The sequence below is a fragment of the Eretmochelys imbricata genome, chromosome 2 (assembly GCF_965152235.1).
Source record: "Eretmochelys imbricata isolate rEreImb1 chromosome 2, rEreImb1.hap1, whole genome shotgun sequence".
NCBI lineage: Eukaryota > Metazoa > Chordata > Testudines > Cheloniidae > Eretmochelys > Eretmochelys imbricata.
Window position 1 is genome coordinate 180,288,238 of NC_135573.1, and position 17,492 is coordinate 180,305,729.

Genomic DNA, 17,492 nt, shown 5'->3' on the forward strand with positions numbered 1-17,492 from the left:
GCTATGCAGACGAATAAATTTAAGATCCATTGTTGTGTTTGTATCAGGTCAATCCAAAAACAACTTCAGTTTAAACAACAAAAAGAAAAGAAAATAGAATTTGAATCTCCCTTTGACAAAAAGAAATGTAAGTGAGTCAGGCCACAATGGGGCCTAATATTTTGTTTCAAAAGAAAATTGTAATACTTTGTGTTTTAAAGGTGGCTATTGCTTGTGTATTGTAACTTCCATATACACATACATGATTTTCATAAAGATTTTTACTACCAGCTGCACACCGAGAAAACTATCTAAATACATATTTACACTGTGAACTGATGATTCTGTTTAGTCCTTGAACTCTTATTTGGTTAAGTAAACTTCCCCTTCTCTAAAGGTTCTTTGGACTGAAGCAGCCAAAAATAAAATAATTTTGTGTTGCTGACGGCAGAGGGATCCCTTTGAAACATATTGAAAATAGGATAGAGTTGTCTTTCAGTACAACAGACAAATCTTTCACCTTCCTGTTTATGGTTCTAATCCCACAACAGGATTCCAACCAACAGGTGTTCCACCTTAGGCCTGCCCACAGCGTCAAATCAGCCCACACAATTCAAAGTCTCAGTTCTTGCTCTCAACAAACCACAGCGTGAACTAGCTTTTTCTTTTGGGGGGGGGCGGGGGGGAGAGGAGACGCACAGAGATTTTTAAAAACATTATTTGTACTATTTGATAGTACTAGTATATCAGTTTGGATTGATTATGATACTGATACCATGTACAGAGGTATGGGATAAGTGCACTATCAACCACTGGAATAGCAATAAATAAATAAATAACTCATTTAGCCAAAATCATCCTACAGTCACTGTTAAAACCATGGGGTAAGCCTGATACACTTTTCTGTAGATGTCTTGGGCTGGCAAATATAAAGATTTTAAAGGTTACTTAGATGCTATTTCATCATCTTTCTGTGTTTCCAAAGTGCACATTTTCACACATATGTTGTAGCCTTAAAGACAATGTTACTGGAAAAAAATATGCAGAAGCTTTTGTGTTCAAAATACTAAGAGTTTTAAGCCAAACGGTGTGTGCCAAAAGGCTCTCTGTGAAGGCTTTCTGTCTTGCATGAATTCACACACTTTCATTTCACTCAAGGAGAAGATGAAAATAAAGTACAATTATTTTATAGGTTTCAGAGTAGCAGCCGTGTTAGTCTGTATTCGCAAAAAGAAAAGGAGTACTTGTGGCACCTTAGAGACTAACCAATTTATTTGAGCATAAGCTTTCATGAGCTACAGCTCACTTCATCAGATGCTCTGTACTGTACTGATATCCATTCTGCGGAATTTATTAACAGCAAACCTCAGTATTGTACAGCTGATCTTTCAGTACTGGTACAAACACCCTTTAATTCAGTGATGTTACAATAGAGATGCATTTGGCCCTATTTGTTTTTAAATAAAGGAAACTAGACAAGTTGTTCTAAGTCAGCAGTTACTGCATATACCACAGCAAGCCACTTCAAGTTCAGCAGAACTCATTAATCCCTACGTAAACCAACTCTTGCAGAGGTCATTGACCGGCAATTACTGTGGGTAATGCTGGAACAGACCCAACAAGTGGGGGAGAGAGATTGCCTCTGTGTATTCTGCAACCACAGGCATGTGATGTATAGACAAGCAAGAAGGAAAAGGAAAAGGAAACTGTAAACACCTCAGAGTCAGCAGCATCGCAATAAAAATATTAAAACAATAATCAACTAAATTTATGATTGAATACACTCAAGGCTTGGGGTTTTTCTGGTAACTATGGGAGGGATTAGTATTATTTTTGTGTAAGTCTGCAATTAGGTAGCAAAGAAGCAAGGGATTTATAAAAGCACAAACTTGCTACCACCTACCATGTCACACAGCAAAACCCCCATTTATCAACTAGCGATTCATTAACCCATTAAATTAATGTGTAGACTCTTTGGATTGTATTTCATTTTATATTTTACAATGGGAAATCCATTTTGTTAGATGATTTTTTTGTCTACTGTTCATTTCCACCTAGTTAAATTAAAACTAGGGCTGTCAATTAATTGCAGTTAACTCATGCAATTAGCTAAAAAAAATTAATGGAGATTAAAAAAATGAATCACGATTAATAGCATTTATAACAATAGAATACCAATTGAAATTTATTAAATATTTTTGGATGTTTTTCTAAATTTTAACAGTGATTTCAATTACAACACATAATACAAAGTGAACAGTGCTCACTTTATGTTATTATTTTTTATTACAAATATACGATAAACAAAAGAAATAGTATTTTTCAATTCACCTCATACAAACACTGAAGTGCAATCTCTTTATCGTGAAACTGTAACTTACAAATGCAGATTTTTTTTTTGGTTACATAACTGCACTCAAAACCAAAACAGTGTAAAACTTTATAGTCTACAAGTCCACTCAGTCCTACTTCTTATTCTGCCAAGTGCTAAGACAAACAAGTTTGTTTACATTAACGGGAGATACTGCTGCCTGCTTATCACCTGAAAGTGAGAACAGGCATTCACATGGCACTTTTGTAGCTGGCACTGCAAGGTATTTACATGGCAGACATGCTAAACATTCATATGCCCCTTCATGCTTCAGCCACCATTCCAGAGGACATGCTTCCATGCTGATGATGCTCTTTAAAAAAATAATGTGTCAATTAAATTTGTGACTGTACTCCTTAGGGGAGAATTGTATGTCTCCTGCTCTGTTTTACCCGCATTCTGCATATATTTTACGTTATAGCAGTCTCGGATGATGACCCAGAACATGTTCTCTTTAAAAAACACTTTCACAGCAGATTTGACAAAACGCAAAGAAGGTACCGATGTGAGATTTCTAAAAATAGCTACAGCACTCGACCCAAGGTTTAAGAATCTGAAGTGCCATCCAAAATCTCAGAGGGATGAGGTGTGGAGCATGCCTTTAGAAGTCTTAAAAGAGCAACACTCAGATGCGGAAACTACAGAACCCAAACCTCCAAAAAATAATAATAATAAATAATAATAATAATCAACCCTCTGCTGGTGGCATCTGACTCAGATGATGAAAATGAACATGCGTCCGTCTGCACTGCTTTGGATCATTATCAAGCAGAACCCATCATCAGCATAGAAGCATGTCCTCTGGAATGATGGTTGAAGCATAAATATCTTGCAACGCCAGCTACAGCAGTGCCATGCAAACGCCTGTTCTCTTTCAGGTGATGTTATGAACAAGAAGTAGATAGCAGTATCTCCTGCAAATTGTAACCAACTTTGTTTGTCTGAGTGATTGGCTGACCAAGAAGTAGGACTGAGTGGACATGTAGGCTCTAAAGTTTTACATTATTTTATTTTTGAATGTATTTTTTGTATATAATTATACATTTGTAAGTTCAACTTTCATGATAAAGAGATTTCACTATAGTACTTGTATGAGGTGAATTGAAAAATAAAATTATTTTGTTTTCTTACAGTGCAAATATTTGTAATAAAAATAAATGTAAATTGAGCACTGTCCATTTTGTATTCTGTGTTGTAATTGAAATTAAAATATTTGAAAATGTAGTAAACATCCAAAAATATTTAAAATAAATGGTATTCTATTGTTGTTTAACAGCATGATTAATCGATATTAATTTTTTAATCGTGCGATTAATCAAAATTAATGTTTTAATCATTTGACAGCCCTAATGAAAACAAATCAAACAAAACAAAGCCAATATTCAGCTGAGAGTTGGTAGTGCCTGAAGCATAGAGCATTTCCTTTACCTACTTCCCTTCACAAAAAACTCCAACCACAACCTGTTCATGGAAGGTTATGTTAGACAAATATAGTGGCTGGATTTGAAAAGGATCTGAATAACTTTATCGGACTGACAACCAAGATGTGTGCACAAGGAAAAGAAGATCTCATGGCCTGTCATTCCCATCTCTATTCCTTCTCCCCATCTTTATACTCATGGGCGTAAACCACTGTCTGCTCCCACTGGCAGCTTTTTCTTAAAGAGCTTCCCTTAGAAACAGCAGGAAGAAAATGTCATTGAACTTCTTTTCAAGTGATGGAATCACCGCCCAAAATAGAGACGTGGCAGAATGCACAGCAATGGAATCACCGTCACACACAGAGTAAGGACAGGCAACCGATACAGTCTGACCATGAAAAAGTAGGGGTTTTAAACTGGAAAAAATCCTAGAAATTTCCAGAGCAAAAATCTCCAAATAGTAGATCAAATCAGATGGGAATACTGGGATTATTGCACTTGAGATTGATGTTTGATCTTAAATGAGAAATTGCTGCATTTCTAATGTTCGTTCACTATAATATGCCATTAATGTTGTTTTCAGTATAAGACAGTATGTTTACAAATGGTAATTGTTAGTTCTGGGTTGGATTTTTTTTGAGAATATAATTAAGACTTTCTGGGCCGTTCAGATCTATGAATCACCACAGAGGCACACTGAAGATGCAAACATTTTCTAAGCAACACTCTTTTTTTACTACAGGGTCTCACTGCCTTCAATGGAACTACTCACACGTATAAAGTTAAGCACATGCAGAAGTGTCAGCAGGATTAGAGCCCAGATTTGGAATCCCATGGACTGAGAACAACAATCCATCACTGGACCCTGGCTGGGGCTTTAAAACAAACAAAAACGCATAACACGAAACCTCCTAGCTTTAAGAATATAAATATGATCCTTGAAAGCTAACTTTTTGTTGTTGCTGATGGTACAAATATTTTAAACTGCTTAATTAGAAAATAAACAACTTTAAAGTTAAATGGACAGTGTATATGCTACAGAATGAAACAAAACATTAAAGCAGATTCTAAACAGAAATCATATTTTCCACCACAATTCAGTGTTCTATTTACAGTCATCATGCTGCTAACTCCGTGCCCAAAGTGTTCTCAGGACGTTACATGGTGTCCCATAACTCACTGTTCATCTCCAAAGCCTGAGACTGAAGCGAAGGCAGGGAAAGTCAAGAATTAACTTGAGTAACGTGATGGCTCTGATCCTGAAAACACCATCACACATGCTTAATTTTACTCATATGAGTAACTCAACAAGTTCTATGGGTCACCCTGCATGCCTAAAGTTGGCAATAGCTAACCTGTAATATACATAAATCTTCAAATGAAGAACCTACTACGAGTCCTACCTTTGCCAACCTCATAACACACTACAAAATTAATCTCAAAGACTACACATTATCATCGTGTTGGGGAATTATTGTAGTATATTGTTTCAAGAGTACTATCTCCCCTGGGTGAGCTAACACAGGCACTGCAATGGAAAACTTTGATAGGATAAAAACAGTGCAATTAAAAATGTATTTCATTCTTGTCATAGATCTTTCCAATTCACTCTGACCATCTGGCCAAATCTTGTGGTCCTTATTCAGGCAGGAAGGACTAGTCCCACTGACTTCAAGCGGGATCTAAATCCAAAGAAGGAGAGAAGGGGGAAGCTACGTATGTAAAAATATTCTCTTAAATATCCCATTTTTTTCTTGACTAAAGAGTAGATGGTAACTTCAAACCAGATTGGAACTCAGCTAGAAAAAGGATATTCTTCTCTATCTCAAACTAACTGATTTTATACATAGTCTCATATAACTCTAGGTATTTAACTCCCATGTCATTAGTCCCTGGACTTTTCTTATAGCAAGCTCCCTCCCCCCTCTTCCTGGGCAGAAGGCTTCTTTTGCTTTTGGAAGACTTCTAATTGCTCTTGTTAAACCAAAGGTGTAAACATATCATTCCTTTAGCTGTCCTATTATCTTCAATAGCTGCAAAAAGTGCCCTGAAGCACTGGGAATTCTTCTTACAGGAAACCATCTGCACATATAGACCCGGTGTACTCTTTGATATAGTCTTGTGGCCCTAAGGTTCATGAGAGGCAAAGATTAAAGCCTCTTGGAATCTGTTCACGTTCCAGGGGCATGCCTTGTGAAACATCAGGGAGTAATTTGCTGATCAAAGAGTGTAGTTTTACAGCCGGTCAGTTATAAATTCGCTACATGTCCATTGCTGGAATCTGCTAGGCTTTGCAGAAATCACTCATCTCTAGTTTAGCAAGATGCATACAGTATATAAAGCCAGTGAATCCATTGAAATGAAAAAATGCATCTATTAATAAACTGGAGAGAGTGAAACTGACTAGATTCTATGTTGTCAAATGCACACGTACAGAAGTTAGAAAACATAAAGAAGTATTTTTCTCTCTAATCTTTTTCAGCTCTAGTCATTTTAGGTGCCACTTTAACAACAGTACAGTAAGCAAAAAAACAAAACAGAAGTGTTATTTTTACATTGTGGATTTCCCTCTAACCAACACTATTTCTCTAGTTATGCTATCCTCTTAAATCAGAGATGGGCAAACTACGGCCCGCGGGCCACTTCCGCCCCGCTGGATCGTCCTGCCCTGCCCTGAGCTCCCCAGCGGGGAGGCTAGCCCCCCGCGCCTCCCCTGCAGCTACGCTGCAGTGCGGGCAGTGCTCTGGCCCGCTGCTCCTCGCGGGCAGCACGTCTGGCTCCAGCATGGTAAGGGGGTGAGGAGCGGGAGGGTTGGATAAGGGGAAGGGGGTCCCAAGGGGCAGTCAGGGGACAGGGAGCAGGGGGTGGTTGGATGGGGTGGAGGTTCAGGGTGGGGGGGGAGTCAGGGAACAGGGAGCAGAGGGAGTTGGATAGGGGGTGGGGTCCCGCGGGGCAGTTAGGGGCGAGGGTATGGATAGGGGTCGTGGCAGTCAGGGGACAGGGAGCAGGGGGGGAGGGTTGGATAAGGGGGGGTCCCAGGGGGCGGTTAGGGGCCGGGGTCCTGGGAGGGGGTGGTCAGAGGACAAGGAGCTTTGGATGGGTTGGGAGTTCTGAGGGAGGCGGGAAGTGGTGGATAGGGGGCAGGGGCCAGGCTGTTTGGGGAGGCACATAATTCCAAGGTGCAGGGCTTGTGCGTTTGCCCTGCCCTCAAATGGAGAAAGTTGTGGGACCTGGCCCAAACCTGATAGATACCCAAGGATGCAGAGGAAGTTAGGGCCACCTGGGCAGAGGATGGTTCTAGTCCTCAGTTTCCCCTCCATCTCAGGCTTCCTGGTACTATGGCTCAGGGTGCGTTATCAAGGTCTCCACTGCCTGTTGCTGTTTACAGGACACCCAGGGAAACCTCTACAAGACTGCAGTGGTGGATAATACTCACTTCCATGATCCCACCACTAGCCCATCCATTCCATTCCCATCGCCATTTAGTCTCCTTCCCTCTGCAAGGATCTGTGGAGCATCTGTGGGGTCAGGATGAGCCAAATAATGTCATGGAGGCAACTGATCCCCCTTCCAGTCAATAAGTCAGTGATTTCCACATGGAGGGTACCCTCCACATCAGTATCTTGGGAGCATGATCAGGGCCTAAGTTATTATTTCACTACATCCACTCTTTATGGGCCCAGTCCTGCAAGGGGCTGACTGCCCCCAACACGCAGTAAAGCCAATGGGAGTTGAGGACATTCATGCCCTCAGAGAAGCCACCCAGATCTTTGCAGCATTGAGCTTTATAGTCTTCATATAATTCTGCAGCCAAGAATAATGTGCCAGATCCTCAGCTAGCACAAGTCAGCACAGCTCCTTAAGAGGACACAGTCCAAGGATCTGGCCAATAACTTCTTGCTGCATTCCCACTAAGATGATATCCAGTGTGCATTTACATCAACTCTGCAAACTTCTATTTGCCCGGGATGAGTAAAATGACATTTGTTATTTTCCCCTCATCATATTAAAGAATGCTCCTTTTTACCCAGGAGTCTTTGTGCCTCAGCTGTTAAATTTCCGTGGCAATCTTGCAAAGCTAATTCACATGCACAGTTCATGAAAAATAATTCACTTATAAATTGCATATAGAAGAGTTACAGTAAAAACAATGCTTTTCTTTCTTAAGTTGGTCTTGAAGCTGTGGAAGGCAGGACTTAATAAAATGGGATCCCTCTTGTAATATTTTAGCCTTTCACACCTTACACTTTATTAGTTTGGTCAAATTATTTGGGCCATGCTTCTTTCCTGCTCTTTTATTGCAATGCAGTTATTCTTGGCTGTACTCCACCATATCATTAGCATGACTGAAGGAAAATAGAAAGATAAAGACATGCCTTGTTACTTGGCAGGGTCACCAGCTGTTCTAGCAACAAAACAAAAATAACAAACACAAGCACATGGTGTTTGATGAGACTTTGAAACACTCTTGTTTGTTGACCAGTTAGTGCCTGTTATTACTACTATCAGAAAACATACAAAGGACTTAAGAAAAAGTTATTTGAACCCTTCAGGCGCATGCCCCTCTCGTCTTTCCATCTTTTTTGGAGGGTGAGGGGGAATGGAAAGGGAATGCAAACTGTCAGGCTTTTCCTTCAACCTCCTCCCCCAGCTCTCCCTGCAAAAGAATTCAAAGAAGAGTAATAAAACAATTGTCTCTCATGTAATTACACTGCCGCCCATACCTGTTAGACAAGATGCATCCGAGGAAAAAAAAAAAACAACTGAGAAAACAAAACAACCCTCCCTCCTTCTCCCCTCCGCCCCCCAAAAAATTGTTGACAGATTTTCATGTACAGTAAAGCCACATTACAAGTTGTTCCACCAGGAAGACAGATTAAGTGTCTGGGAGAACTGCATGTTTGTTTTCTAAAAAAGAAACAAGTGACAAACTTTGGTGCTTCTGAAGTCTTGAAAGCAAAATCTGGATGGTCTAACTGAAGAGATTCCTTAGTTGTACATGTTTCTGTGAGTATACAACTTGAGTTAATGTTGGTTATATATTTTATATGACTAATAGGAGCGGACAGTTCCAAAAGACTGATTAAAGTGAGGGATCAAAGCGGACGATCAAACATAGTAATCTGAGTTCCAAGTAGACTTCTTCCATCTGAATCAGATGCATATGCTCGGTGGCATTTGAGCCTCAGTCTTGGCACTTTTTTCCTGTTTTGAGAGTACAAGATTTGGCTTTCAAACCCTGTGTCATCTTAAATTTGCCTAATGACAGAGTATAGCAAAAAAAAGGCCCTTTCAGGGTCACTAGTACTACTCAGTATTTTGAAGTACAAATGTTCACTTGGAACATTTAGTTTAAAAGATGCTGTTTCCTAAACTAAAAAGATTACGAGTGAACCCTCTAGTGAGTGGTTCAATGAGGAGGATGTAATATCAATATATTCTCTGTAACAACACAAATTATACACGCACGTACTTAAATCACACTTCTTGATGTCACTGCAAACTGCACACTCTTTGCACATAATAAAAGGGCTGAAAATGTGTATGTACTAAGGAGCAAATCTTAAGCCCAGCGCATGCCCGAGTAGCAGAGCCAGGTTCTAGGCAGATTGTGGGGTGGAAAATGGAAGGAACTCTCTCCCCTCCTAATCCAGGTCATGAAGCAACCCTGATGCAGCTCTCCAGCTGTTCTGCAAAGACTACTGCAGCCCAATGGCTGAAGTAGGCTCCATATGGTCCATTTTGAGGCACCTACCTTCCAAAAGAGAGGATGGGAGGAGCCATGAAGTGGTGTCCTTCTACAGTCACCCACCTTCGCCAGCCTAACCATGCTCATCTTGAGCCCACTCCTGGCATGTTCACAGATAGGGGGCCCCTGTGAAGCTAAGCTGTGCATCACACAGGGACGTGTGTGGCCCTCTGGAGACTGTCCTGATCCCCTAATGATATGTCCACACTTCAGAAGAAGGGTATGGATTTGGAACTAATGTGGGCATGTACTAGCACAGGAGTACGCAACATACAGCCTGGGGGGCCAAATACAGTCTACAAAGCTTAAGGATGGATTGTGTTTTTAAGGCACAGCCAGGCAGTGGGGGTCATGCTGCATTGGAAGTCCCAGGAGACATATTGGCTGATCCAGAATTGAAGTCAAGAGAACAACACATCTGTAAGTAAAGCAACAAGTCAAGATCCACAAACTGGTCCACAAGTCAAGATCTGGCCCACAAACAATCAGCAGCATACAATAAATATTGAGTTATCAAATGCATCACTGAAATACAAGATTCACCACAGTATCATGATTTTGCAGTAAACCTCAGGACCACTGGCCACCTAGAATTTACTGTCACTGGAGTACAATCAGAGGGGGCTAACAAGAAGGACCCTTCCATTGCAGAGGCTCCAGAGCCACGCTGCATTCTCATGGACAGTATACTGACTTTATGTATACTTTTTTGTAGTACTTCAGAACTGTTCAGCACACCCTGCAATGTCACTAAACCACACGAACGCAACGTCTACGCTAAACTATTATTGTCAAAGCCAGGGCCATACCAGTGGGGATAACATTTTCTTTCCTTATAATAACCATACAGAATACCCTCTCGACTCACTCCCATAAGCAGGACTTTACATATAGCACATTTAAAAGAAAAAACAAATAATGGCTTAAACACCAACCGCTGTTAGCACATTTTCCAATTACAGAGTGGAGAGGGTTAACTTGCCTAACTTACATGGGAAAAGCTCTCAACAAGTGAAAAAATTAAAAAAAAACTTTCCTGACTCACGCCTAGCATTTCGTTCAACGTTTTATGAAACTGTGGCATTATCTCCCCACTAACTTGTTCATTACCTATCTTATTACCTCTCAAAACCAAATTCTGTTACTTTAAATCTTTTAGAGGGGATACTAGCTGCTCTAGAGCAGCGGTTCTCAACCTTTTTTCCTTTGCGGACCCCTAAAAAATGTCAAATGGAGATGTAGACCCCATTAGAAATCTATTGTCTCTCGATATAGTTGAATTCTGTTCAGTCAATTTTCAGAATTTCGCGAACCCCTTTGATATGGTCCACAGGCTGAGAACCATTGCTCTAGAGTGCCCGCATTTACACTGGGGGACTAAGGGCAGCTAGGGGATGGAGATCTGCATTTTGATACAAAGGTTTCAGAGTAACAGCCGTGTTAGTCTGTATTGGCAAAAAGAAAAGGAGTAGCCCACTCTCCTGCTGGTAATAGCTTATCTAAAGTGATCACTCTCCTTACAATGTGTATGATAATCACGGTGGGCCATTTCCAGCACAAATCCAGGGTTTAACAAGAACGTCTGAGGAAGGGTGGGGGAGGGGAGAGGAATAAACAAAGGGAAATAGGTTACTTTGTGTAATGACTCAACCACTCCCAGTCTCTATTCAAGCCTAAATTAATTGCATCCAATTTGCAAATTAATTCCAATTCAGCAATCTCTCGCTGGAGTCTGTTTCTGAAGTTTTTCTGTTGTAATATCGCAACTTTCATGTCTGTAATCGCGTGACCAGAGAGATTGAAGTGTTCTCCGACTGGTTTATGAATGTTATAATTCTTGACATCTGATTTGTGTCCATTTATTCTTTTACGTAGAGACTGTCCAGTTTGACCAATGTACATGGCAGAGGGGCATTGCTGGCACATGATGGCATATATCATCACATTGGTGGATGTGCAGGTGAACGAGCCTCTGTTGCCAACTGTGCCCACATATCTATTCAGGGGACACCATCACAGGGCCTAATCACATCAGCCACGCTATCAGAGCTCGTTCACCTGCACATCTAACCAATGTGATATATGCCATCATGTGCCAGCAGTGCCCCCTCTGCCGTGTACATTGGCAAAAGTGGACAGTGGGGTGGGGGAAGAGAAAACCTTTTGTAGTGATAAACACCCATTTTTTCATGGTCTGTGTGTATAAAAACATCCTCACTGTATTTTCCACTTTATGCATCCGATGAAGTGAGCTGTAGCTCACGAAAGCTCATGCTCAAATAAATTGGTTAGTCTCTAAGGTGCCACAAGTACTCCTTATTTTGATACAAAGAACTCTAACCATCTTTAAATAAATCCTGGATTTGTGAACTAGGTCTGCAGAAACGTTGCAGGTTTGGTTAACTTCACTATACATTCGATGCTTTAATCCAATTACACTACACGTTCTCCAGCACATCAGCCATGTTTATCTCTTCCAAAATTGATGAAATCTCTCTAGTTTTAGGAATGAAAATATATGCTTCTCATTCTCTGCATGCAATGCTAACAATGGATCCCTTTCATATATGTAACAAAGTGTTTGCGGGGGGGCGGGAGGGCAGTGTTACTGTGCTTCCTTGTTTTTGTATCACAGTAATGGATTTGGTACAGCTGATACTAGAGCAATCAAAGTGCATTCCTTTTGCTGCTATTCTTAAAGAACCTTAGCACCTCTGGACCTGAGTTAGATATTTTTTTCTCATTCTTAAAGAGATTACTCTCTAGTTTAATGTGGAGTTTGACCCCTTCTTGCTCTTTCTGTAACCAAAGGGTGTATAGTACTCTCTCTCCCTGTATTACCATTCTTCATACATAGATTATGCAGGGCCTGAATGGTATTTATATTAACAAGGGGGGACCCTCACCTTCTGTCCTCACCTGTTAGGGCAACTGGATGTCCTATACGCTTAGTAAGCAGATACGGACAGTAATTTGGCCAGGGTTGATAGTTACTTAAAGAAGCTGTTAACAGAACTGTGTGATGGCTTGTGTAAAACCATCTGGAGGTCTCAAAGCTACTCCCTGTGGGCTGGTCATCAGAAAAACAGCACCACAGCCAAAGGCAGCCTTAGGAAAGCAGACTTGATTCTCCACTGCCCTGCACTTTGTGCAGACCTTTACCCCATGCAAAGTGAGTGTAATCCTGATTTAGCAGTGTTTTATACTGACTTTCCACAGCACAGATGTAGAGGACTGTACATGGTGCCAAGCAGTGTAGGACCAGGCCCTCAATAAGCATGAGCAGTTCTGTGGGTGCACAGAGTACTCCAGACCCTTAGACATATACTGTAACAAGGAAGTGTGTACAAGATGTTCATTTATCTTAATGTAGCTGTGCACAAAATACATTAGCAACCTGTCATTCACAGCATGCATGCATTCCTGCAAGCTAAGTGATAAGGCTAAATAGACTGCAAATCCACTGGACAACAGGTGGAATCAATGCTTGGAAACGTAAGTGACAAATGTGATCTGCTTGCTGTACATTCTGAGCTACTTAAACATTCACCTTTGTGCCTCGCTGATGCCATTGGACTCAACAAATGCTGATAAGCCCTCTGTGATGTATTCATGACTGAGCAAGAAAGAGTTGAATTTCCACATCTGATTATTATCGGAAATTAATCTAACTCGGCAAGGATTAGTCTGTTGCGGACTTTATCACTTTCCAACAACAAGTACATGACTGGAGACCGGAATTTAAACCCTTCCACTAATACATACAGCAGGGCCTGTTGCGGAGCTCAATGAAGTCAATTTTACAGCAGCATAACTCCACTGACTTCAATAGTACTAGTATGAATGAGAGGAGATTCTTTCCCACTTGCTTCCCAAGTGCTGAATGAGCCTATTGCTAGCATTTTTTCCCACTTTTTGTTAACCCATGTTTACTTCAGTTTCTATGGAAGTGTAGGCTTAGCTATACACTCCAGTCTTTCTCGCTGCCTTCCAGACTCTGATTATCCACATATGTGCTTCTGATTAGAAACCATTCAGACCATACTCTGTGAGAGTAACTGTGTACATGGTTTTGAGTTCATGTTCAATGTAAATGCCTAAACTGGTCTACAAAATAGAAAACTAAAAGTTACATTAGCAATAGGCTCAATCAACACTTGGGGGAACACGTTTTCAAGATAGTCATCTAAATCATATTCATAATGTGAGTACATATTTTGGAGTATTTGTACAACTATATGTGCAAAATATACAAGTATGCATATGATTCTCTGTTCTGCATGCATAATTACATGTGCACATTTTGCAAATGCAACTTAATTGCCTGTTTTTAAAAATTTGAGCCTTGATTTTCAGAGTTTACTAAGCACTCACAATTCCTTCTGAATTCACCACTGGCTCTTTGAGCTAGCTCAATGCACAGAAGTTGAGGGCACTCAACGCATCACAAGATCAGGTCCTATGTAAATCAAATTACTTTCCCTTCAGTACTGGAATTTCATCATCCCAAGATTAGTGAGAATTAATCAGTTGCATGTGTTTGTTTCCTCAGCCATTTGTGTTCTTTCTGGCCTTCCTTTTGTCCTATTTATTGCGGTTTTCTGATATCCCTTACTTTTCCACTCAATTTCTAGCTGCTTTTGACTTACAGGTGAAAAAAAAAATCACTCTCCAGTGGAGTTGGAAATGATTGACTACCACACTCAGCTGGTAATGGTGATGATTTTTTTTAATATAAACCAGCAAATAAATTAATATCACTTATGCTCTCCTCCCACTAAAAATACTGGCTAGTAATTTGTTTGTAACAGGAGACTGACCACGGTCAGAGGAAAGCACAGGAAATATGAAATACCATAGAGGTCAAGGAATACTGACCCCAGACCAAAAGCGTTCAGTTGAAATGGGCAGCAGGACATCCGAACACTCAGCAGTTTATACCATTTCATGCCCATATAGCTTTCTTGCTATCAAACGATGGCATGCCTGCAGGAAATAAGTTTCCTGTGTCAAAACACTTGTCTCACCAATGATACGTTGCAATGCAGGAACATTGCAGCACAGCCTTGTTACAGAAATGTGCATACTGTTACTCCAGCACACTTCTCCTGCCTGATGCCATAGCTTTATATTTTCTTCTAAACAAAACAAGAAGCACAACATAGTGTAATAAAACATACTGCATTTCTAGCTAGTCTGACCTCTGCAGTCACATAAACAATTACCATTATTCAACTTGACAGTACAGTTTTGGGGAAAAAAAAATAGTGCTAGAAATACTGCAATAGCTAATGGCTTGTCAGCACTCCCCCCACCCCACCCCAATATCTCATTTTCAGAGGTTTGAGGGTCATCCAAACAAATTTGTTTCAGGTTAAAACTTGCAAGGGAGAAAAGTTTGGTTTCACAACATTGGACAACAAAATCCAATCAGCTGTTTTTTTAATTGTCGAAGGACAGCTAGGGAGAAAAGTTGTTCTCAGAGTTCTTTTGCGGTTGTATGATGGGAAAATGGCTTTAAAATAGAGAGTTTAGTAAGCAACTATTTATCATAGAAATGTATATAGATCCCCATCATCCAAGCACATGTTTGTGTTACCGTAATGAAACAGTTACAAAATATGGCACAACCTCTTAAAGAACTATTTCATGACATTACTAAAAGTCAGTCCAATCTCTGACCAGACAAACAGGTCTTGAACTGTGCCCTTAAGCTCACTAAAACCATGGTTTGGCATACTGCCTGAGATAGGAGGTTCCAGATGTATTACTCTCCCCTCCGAAGGCTGCTACCAGTCACAGGGCATTCAGCACTAGACAGACAAAAAGGGATGTAAGCCGATTGCAACCACCTTCACCATGACAGTGTCCCAGAACATTTACACCATGAATTGCACCTGTGAGTAAATGCCTACTGCACAGCACAGAGCAATGATGTGTGTCCATAATGACTTGCTACACCCTACCAGATGAGCTGCAGCATTCTACACTTGCTAAAGATCCAAGCATTTCTGAATTGCCTAGGTAGTTACATTAAAAATATAATCTGTTATATATTCACACAAAACTTTCTAAAGAAATTTAGATGCCTGGGCTTGTATTGCCATGACAGAGAGAAACAGACAGTATTGCCCATTTGATCTTTCCCTAATACACATTACCAAATTATGCACTAACCCACTAGGTCCAAAGCATTGAGGGACCACCACCAGTTAAGGATGAACCAAGAAAAATGGGGGTAATACATACAACATTGTGAAGTAATAAGGAGGATCAAAGTACACAGCTTTTTGGAAACATAAGGCATCAAAGGCCAACTAAGGCCATGTCATTTGAGCAGCTTACCTGTTCTCCAGCAGCGTCATGCACACAACCTCTCGCACACCAGGGTTGTTGGCTTTTTCAACAGAGCAGCTTTGGAGATTCCAGGTAGCCACCCTCAGCACAGGCTTGCCGTCTCTCACCCCGCCAAACATCTCCACCGCGGGGCGAGTGGATATGATCTGGGTCGGGCCCCCAGGTGGGAAATCCAAGTCCTCGCTCTGGAGGCTCAGAGAGGTGGGGCTGGGGTGAGGATTGACGGTGAAGCTGAGCCCCCCGTTGGTATTGGTGGAAGGGGGCCGTGACCTCTCGGTGAAAATCTGGTGCCTGATTTTGTCCAGGAAGGAGGAGTTGATGCAGTCCATCTTCACCAGGTCCTCGATGCTTCGGAAGGGCCCGTGCTCCTTGCGGTAGCCCACGATGCCGTGGGCTATCTTCTCCGTGACGCCTCGGATGCTCATGAGCTGGGCCGGCGTGGCCGTGTTGATGTTGAGCCTGGCGGCGGCCAGGTACTGCTGCGGCTCGGGGTTGGGGTCCTTCCTCAGGGAGCTGGGCGAGTGCTGCGCCGAGCTGCCCTTGCTGCTCACGCAGATCTCGAACTTGACCTGCTCCAGCCGGGCGGCCCCGACCCCGCTCACCAGCGCCAGGTCCTCCACTTTCTTGAAGCCCCCGATGTACTCCCGGTACTCCACGATGCTCTGGGCCACGGTGCGGGTGATGCCGGGCAGGGTCATCAGCTCCTCCTCCGTGGCGCTGTTGATGTTCAGCCGCTCCTGGTTGACCAGGATGTGGCTGAAGTTGCACGCCGCGCTGAACTTGCGGCTGTGGCAGAGGTCCGAGGGGTCCCGGGGGATGGAGCGGTGGCAGCCCAGGTTGCCCCCCATGGCCGGCGGCGCGATTCGGTCCTACCCCGCGGCGCGGGAGGCGGGGGCGCGACTCTCCTGCCGGCGGCGCGAGCGGGGCGAGCTGCGGGCTCAAGGCAGCGCGGGGCTCCCCTCCGGCTGCGAGGCTGGGCGCGGACTTGTGCCCCTGCCCCGGCGAGTGGAAGCTCTCCCGGCCCGGCCCCGCATCGCCCAGGGGGCGGGGCCTGCAAACGCTCGGCTCCGGGCTAGCGAACTTGGCAGCGGGGCGCGGGTTCAAAGCAGAGGGGAAGTTAAAAATATCCCCGCCCCCTCCCCGCCACCCACACAGCAACCTGCCCCCGGCCAGCCGCTCTCCCCGCCCGCCAGGCTGCAGCGGGGCCCGGCCTGGAGAGAGAGAGAGAGAGAGAGCGAGAGAGCCGGGCAGCGCGGCGGCTGCAGAAAGGGGGGCGCCGCGCCCGTAGCCAGCAGCCGAGCCGCTGCGGGTGCCCCCCCCGCGCGCTTCCTTCCTTCCTCTCCGCGGAGTTTCTTTCCCGCCCGGGGCTGCTTGTTGACTGCGCAGAGCGAGGCAGGGGAAGGAGCCTTCTACTCTCCTGCCGCCGCCGCCGGGACTGATCCAGCCCCGCATACAACTCGCCGCGTCCCAACTCTCCCTCCCAGCCCCGGTCACCGCGCAGCAAAGGCCGGGTTCTCCCCGCCGCTGCCTTCAGGCTCGGACGCCCACCGGCCCCTTGCGCCGCCGCCGCCGCCCCTTCGCTTTCCTCCGGGGTTCGCACCAGCGCTCCCCTCCT

General features: G+C 43.2%; 1 protein-coding gene across 1 annotated transcript in view; it reads right to left on the reverse strand.

Moving 5' to 3' along the window:
- Positions 1 to 17,023, reverse strand: part of EEPD1 (endonuclease/exonuclease/phosphatase family domain containing 1) — an 83,767-nt gene extending 66,744 nt beyond the window's left edge. Inside the window, exon 1 of the mRNA XM_077811031.1 lies at positions 15,866 to 17,023. Within this exon, the coding sequence (XP_077667157.1) occupies positions 15,866 to 16,725 (860 nt within the window). The 5' untranslated portion in view covers positions 16,726 to 17,023. The remainder of the gene's footprint in view (positions 1 to 15,865) is intronic.
- Between the last annotated feature and the right edge of the window lie 469 nt (positions 17,024 to 17,492).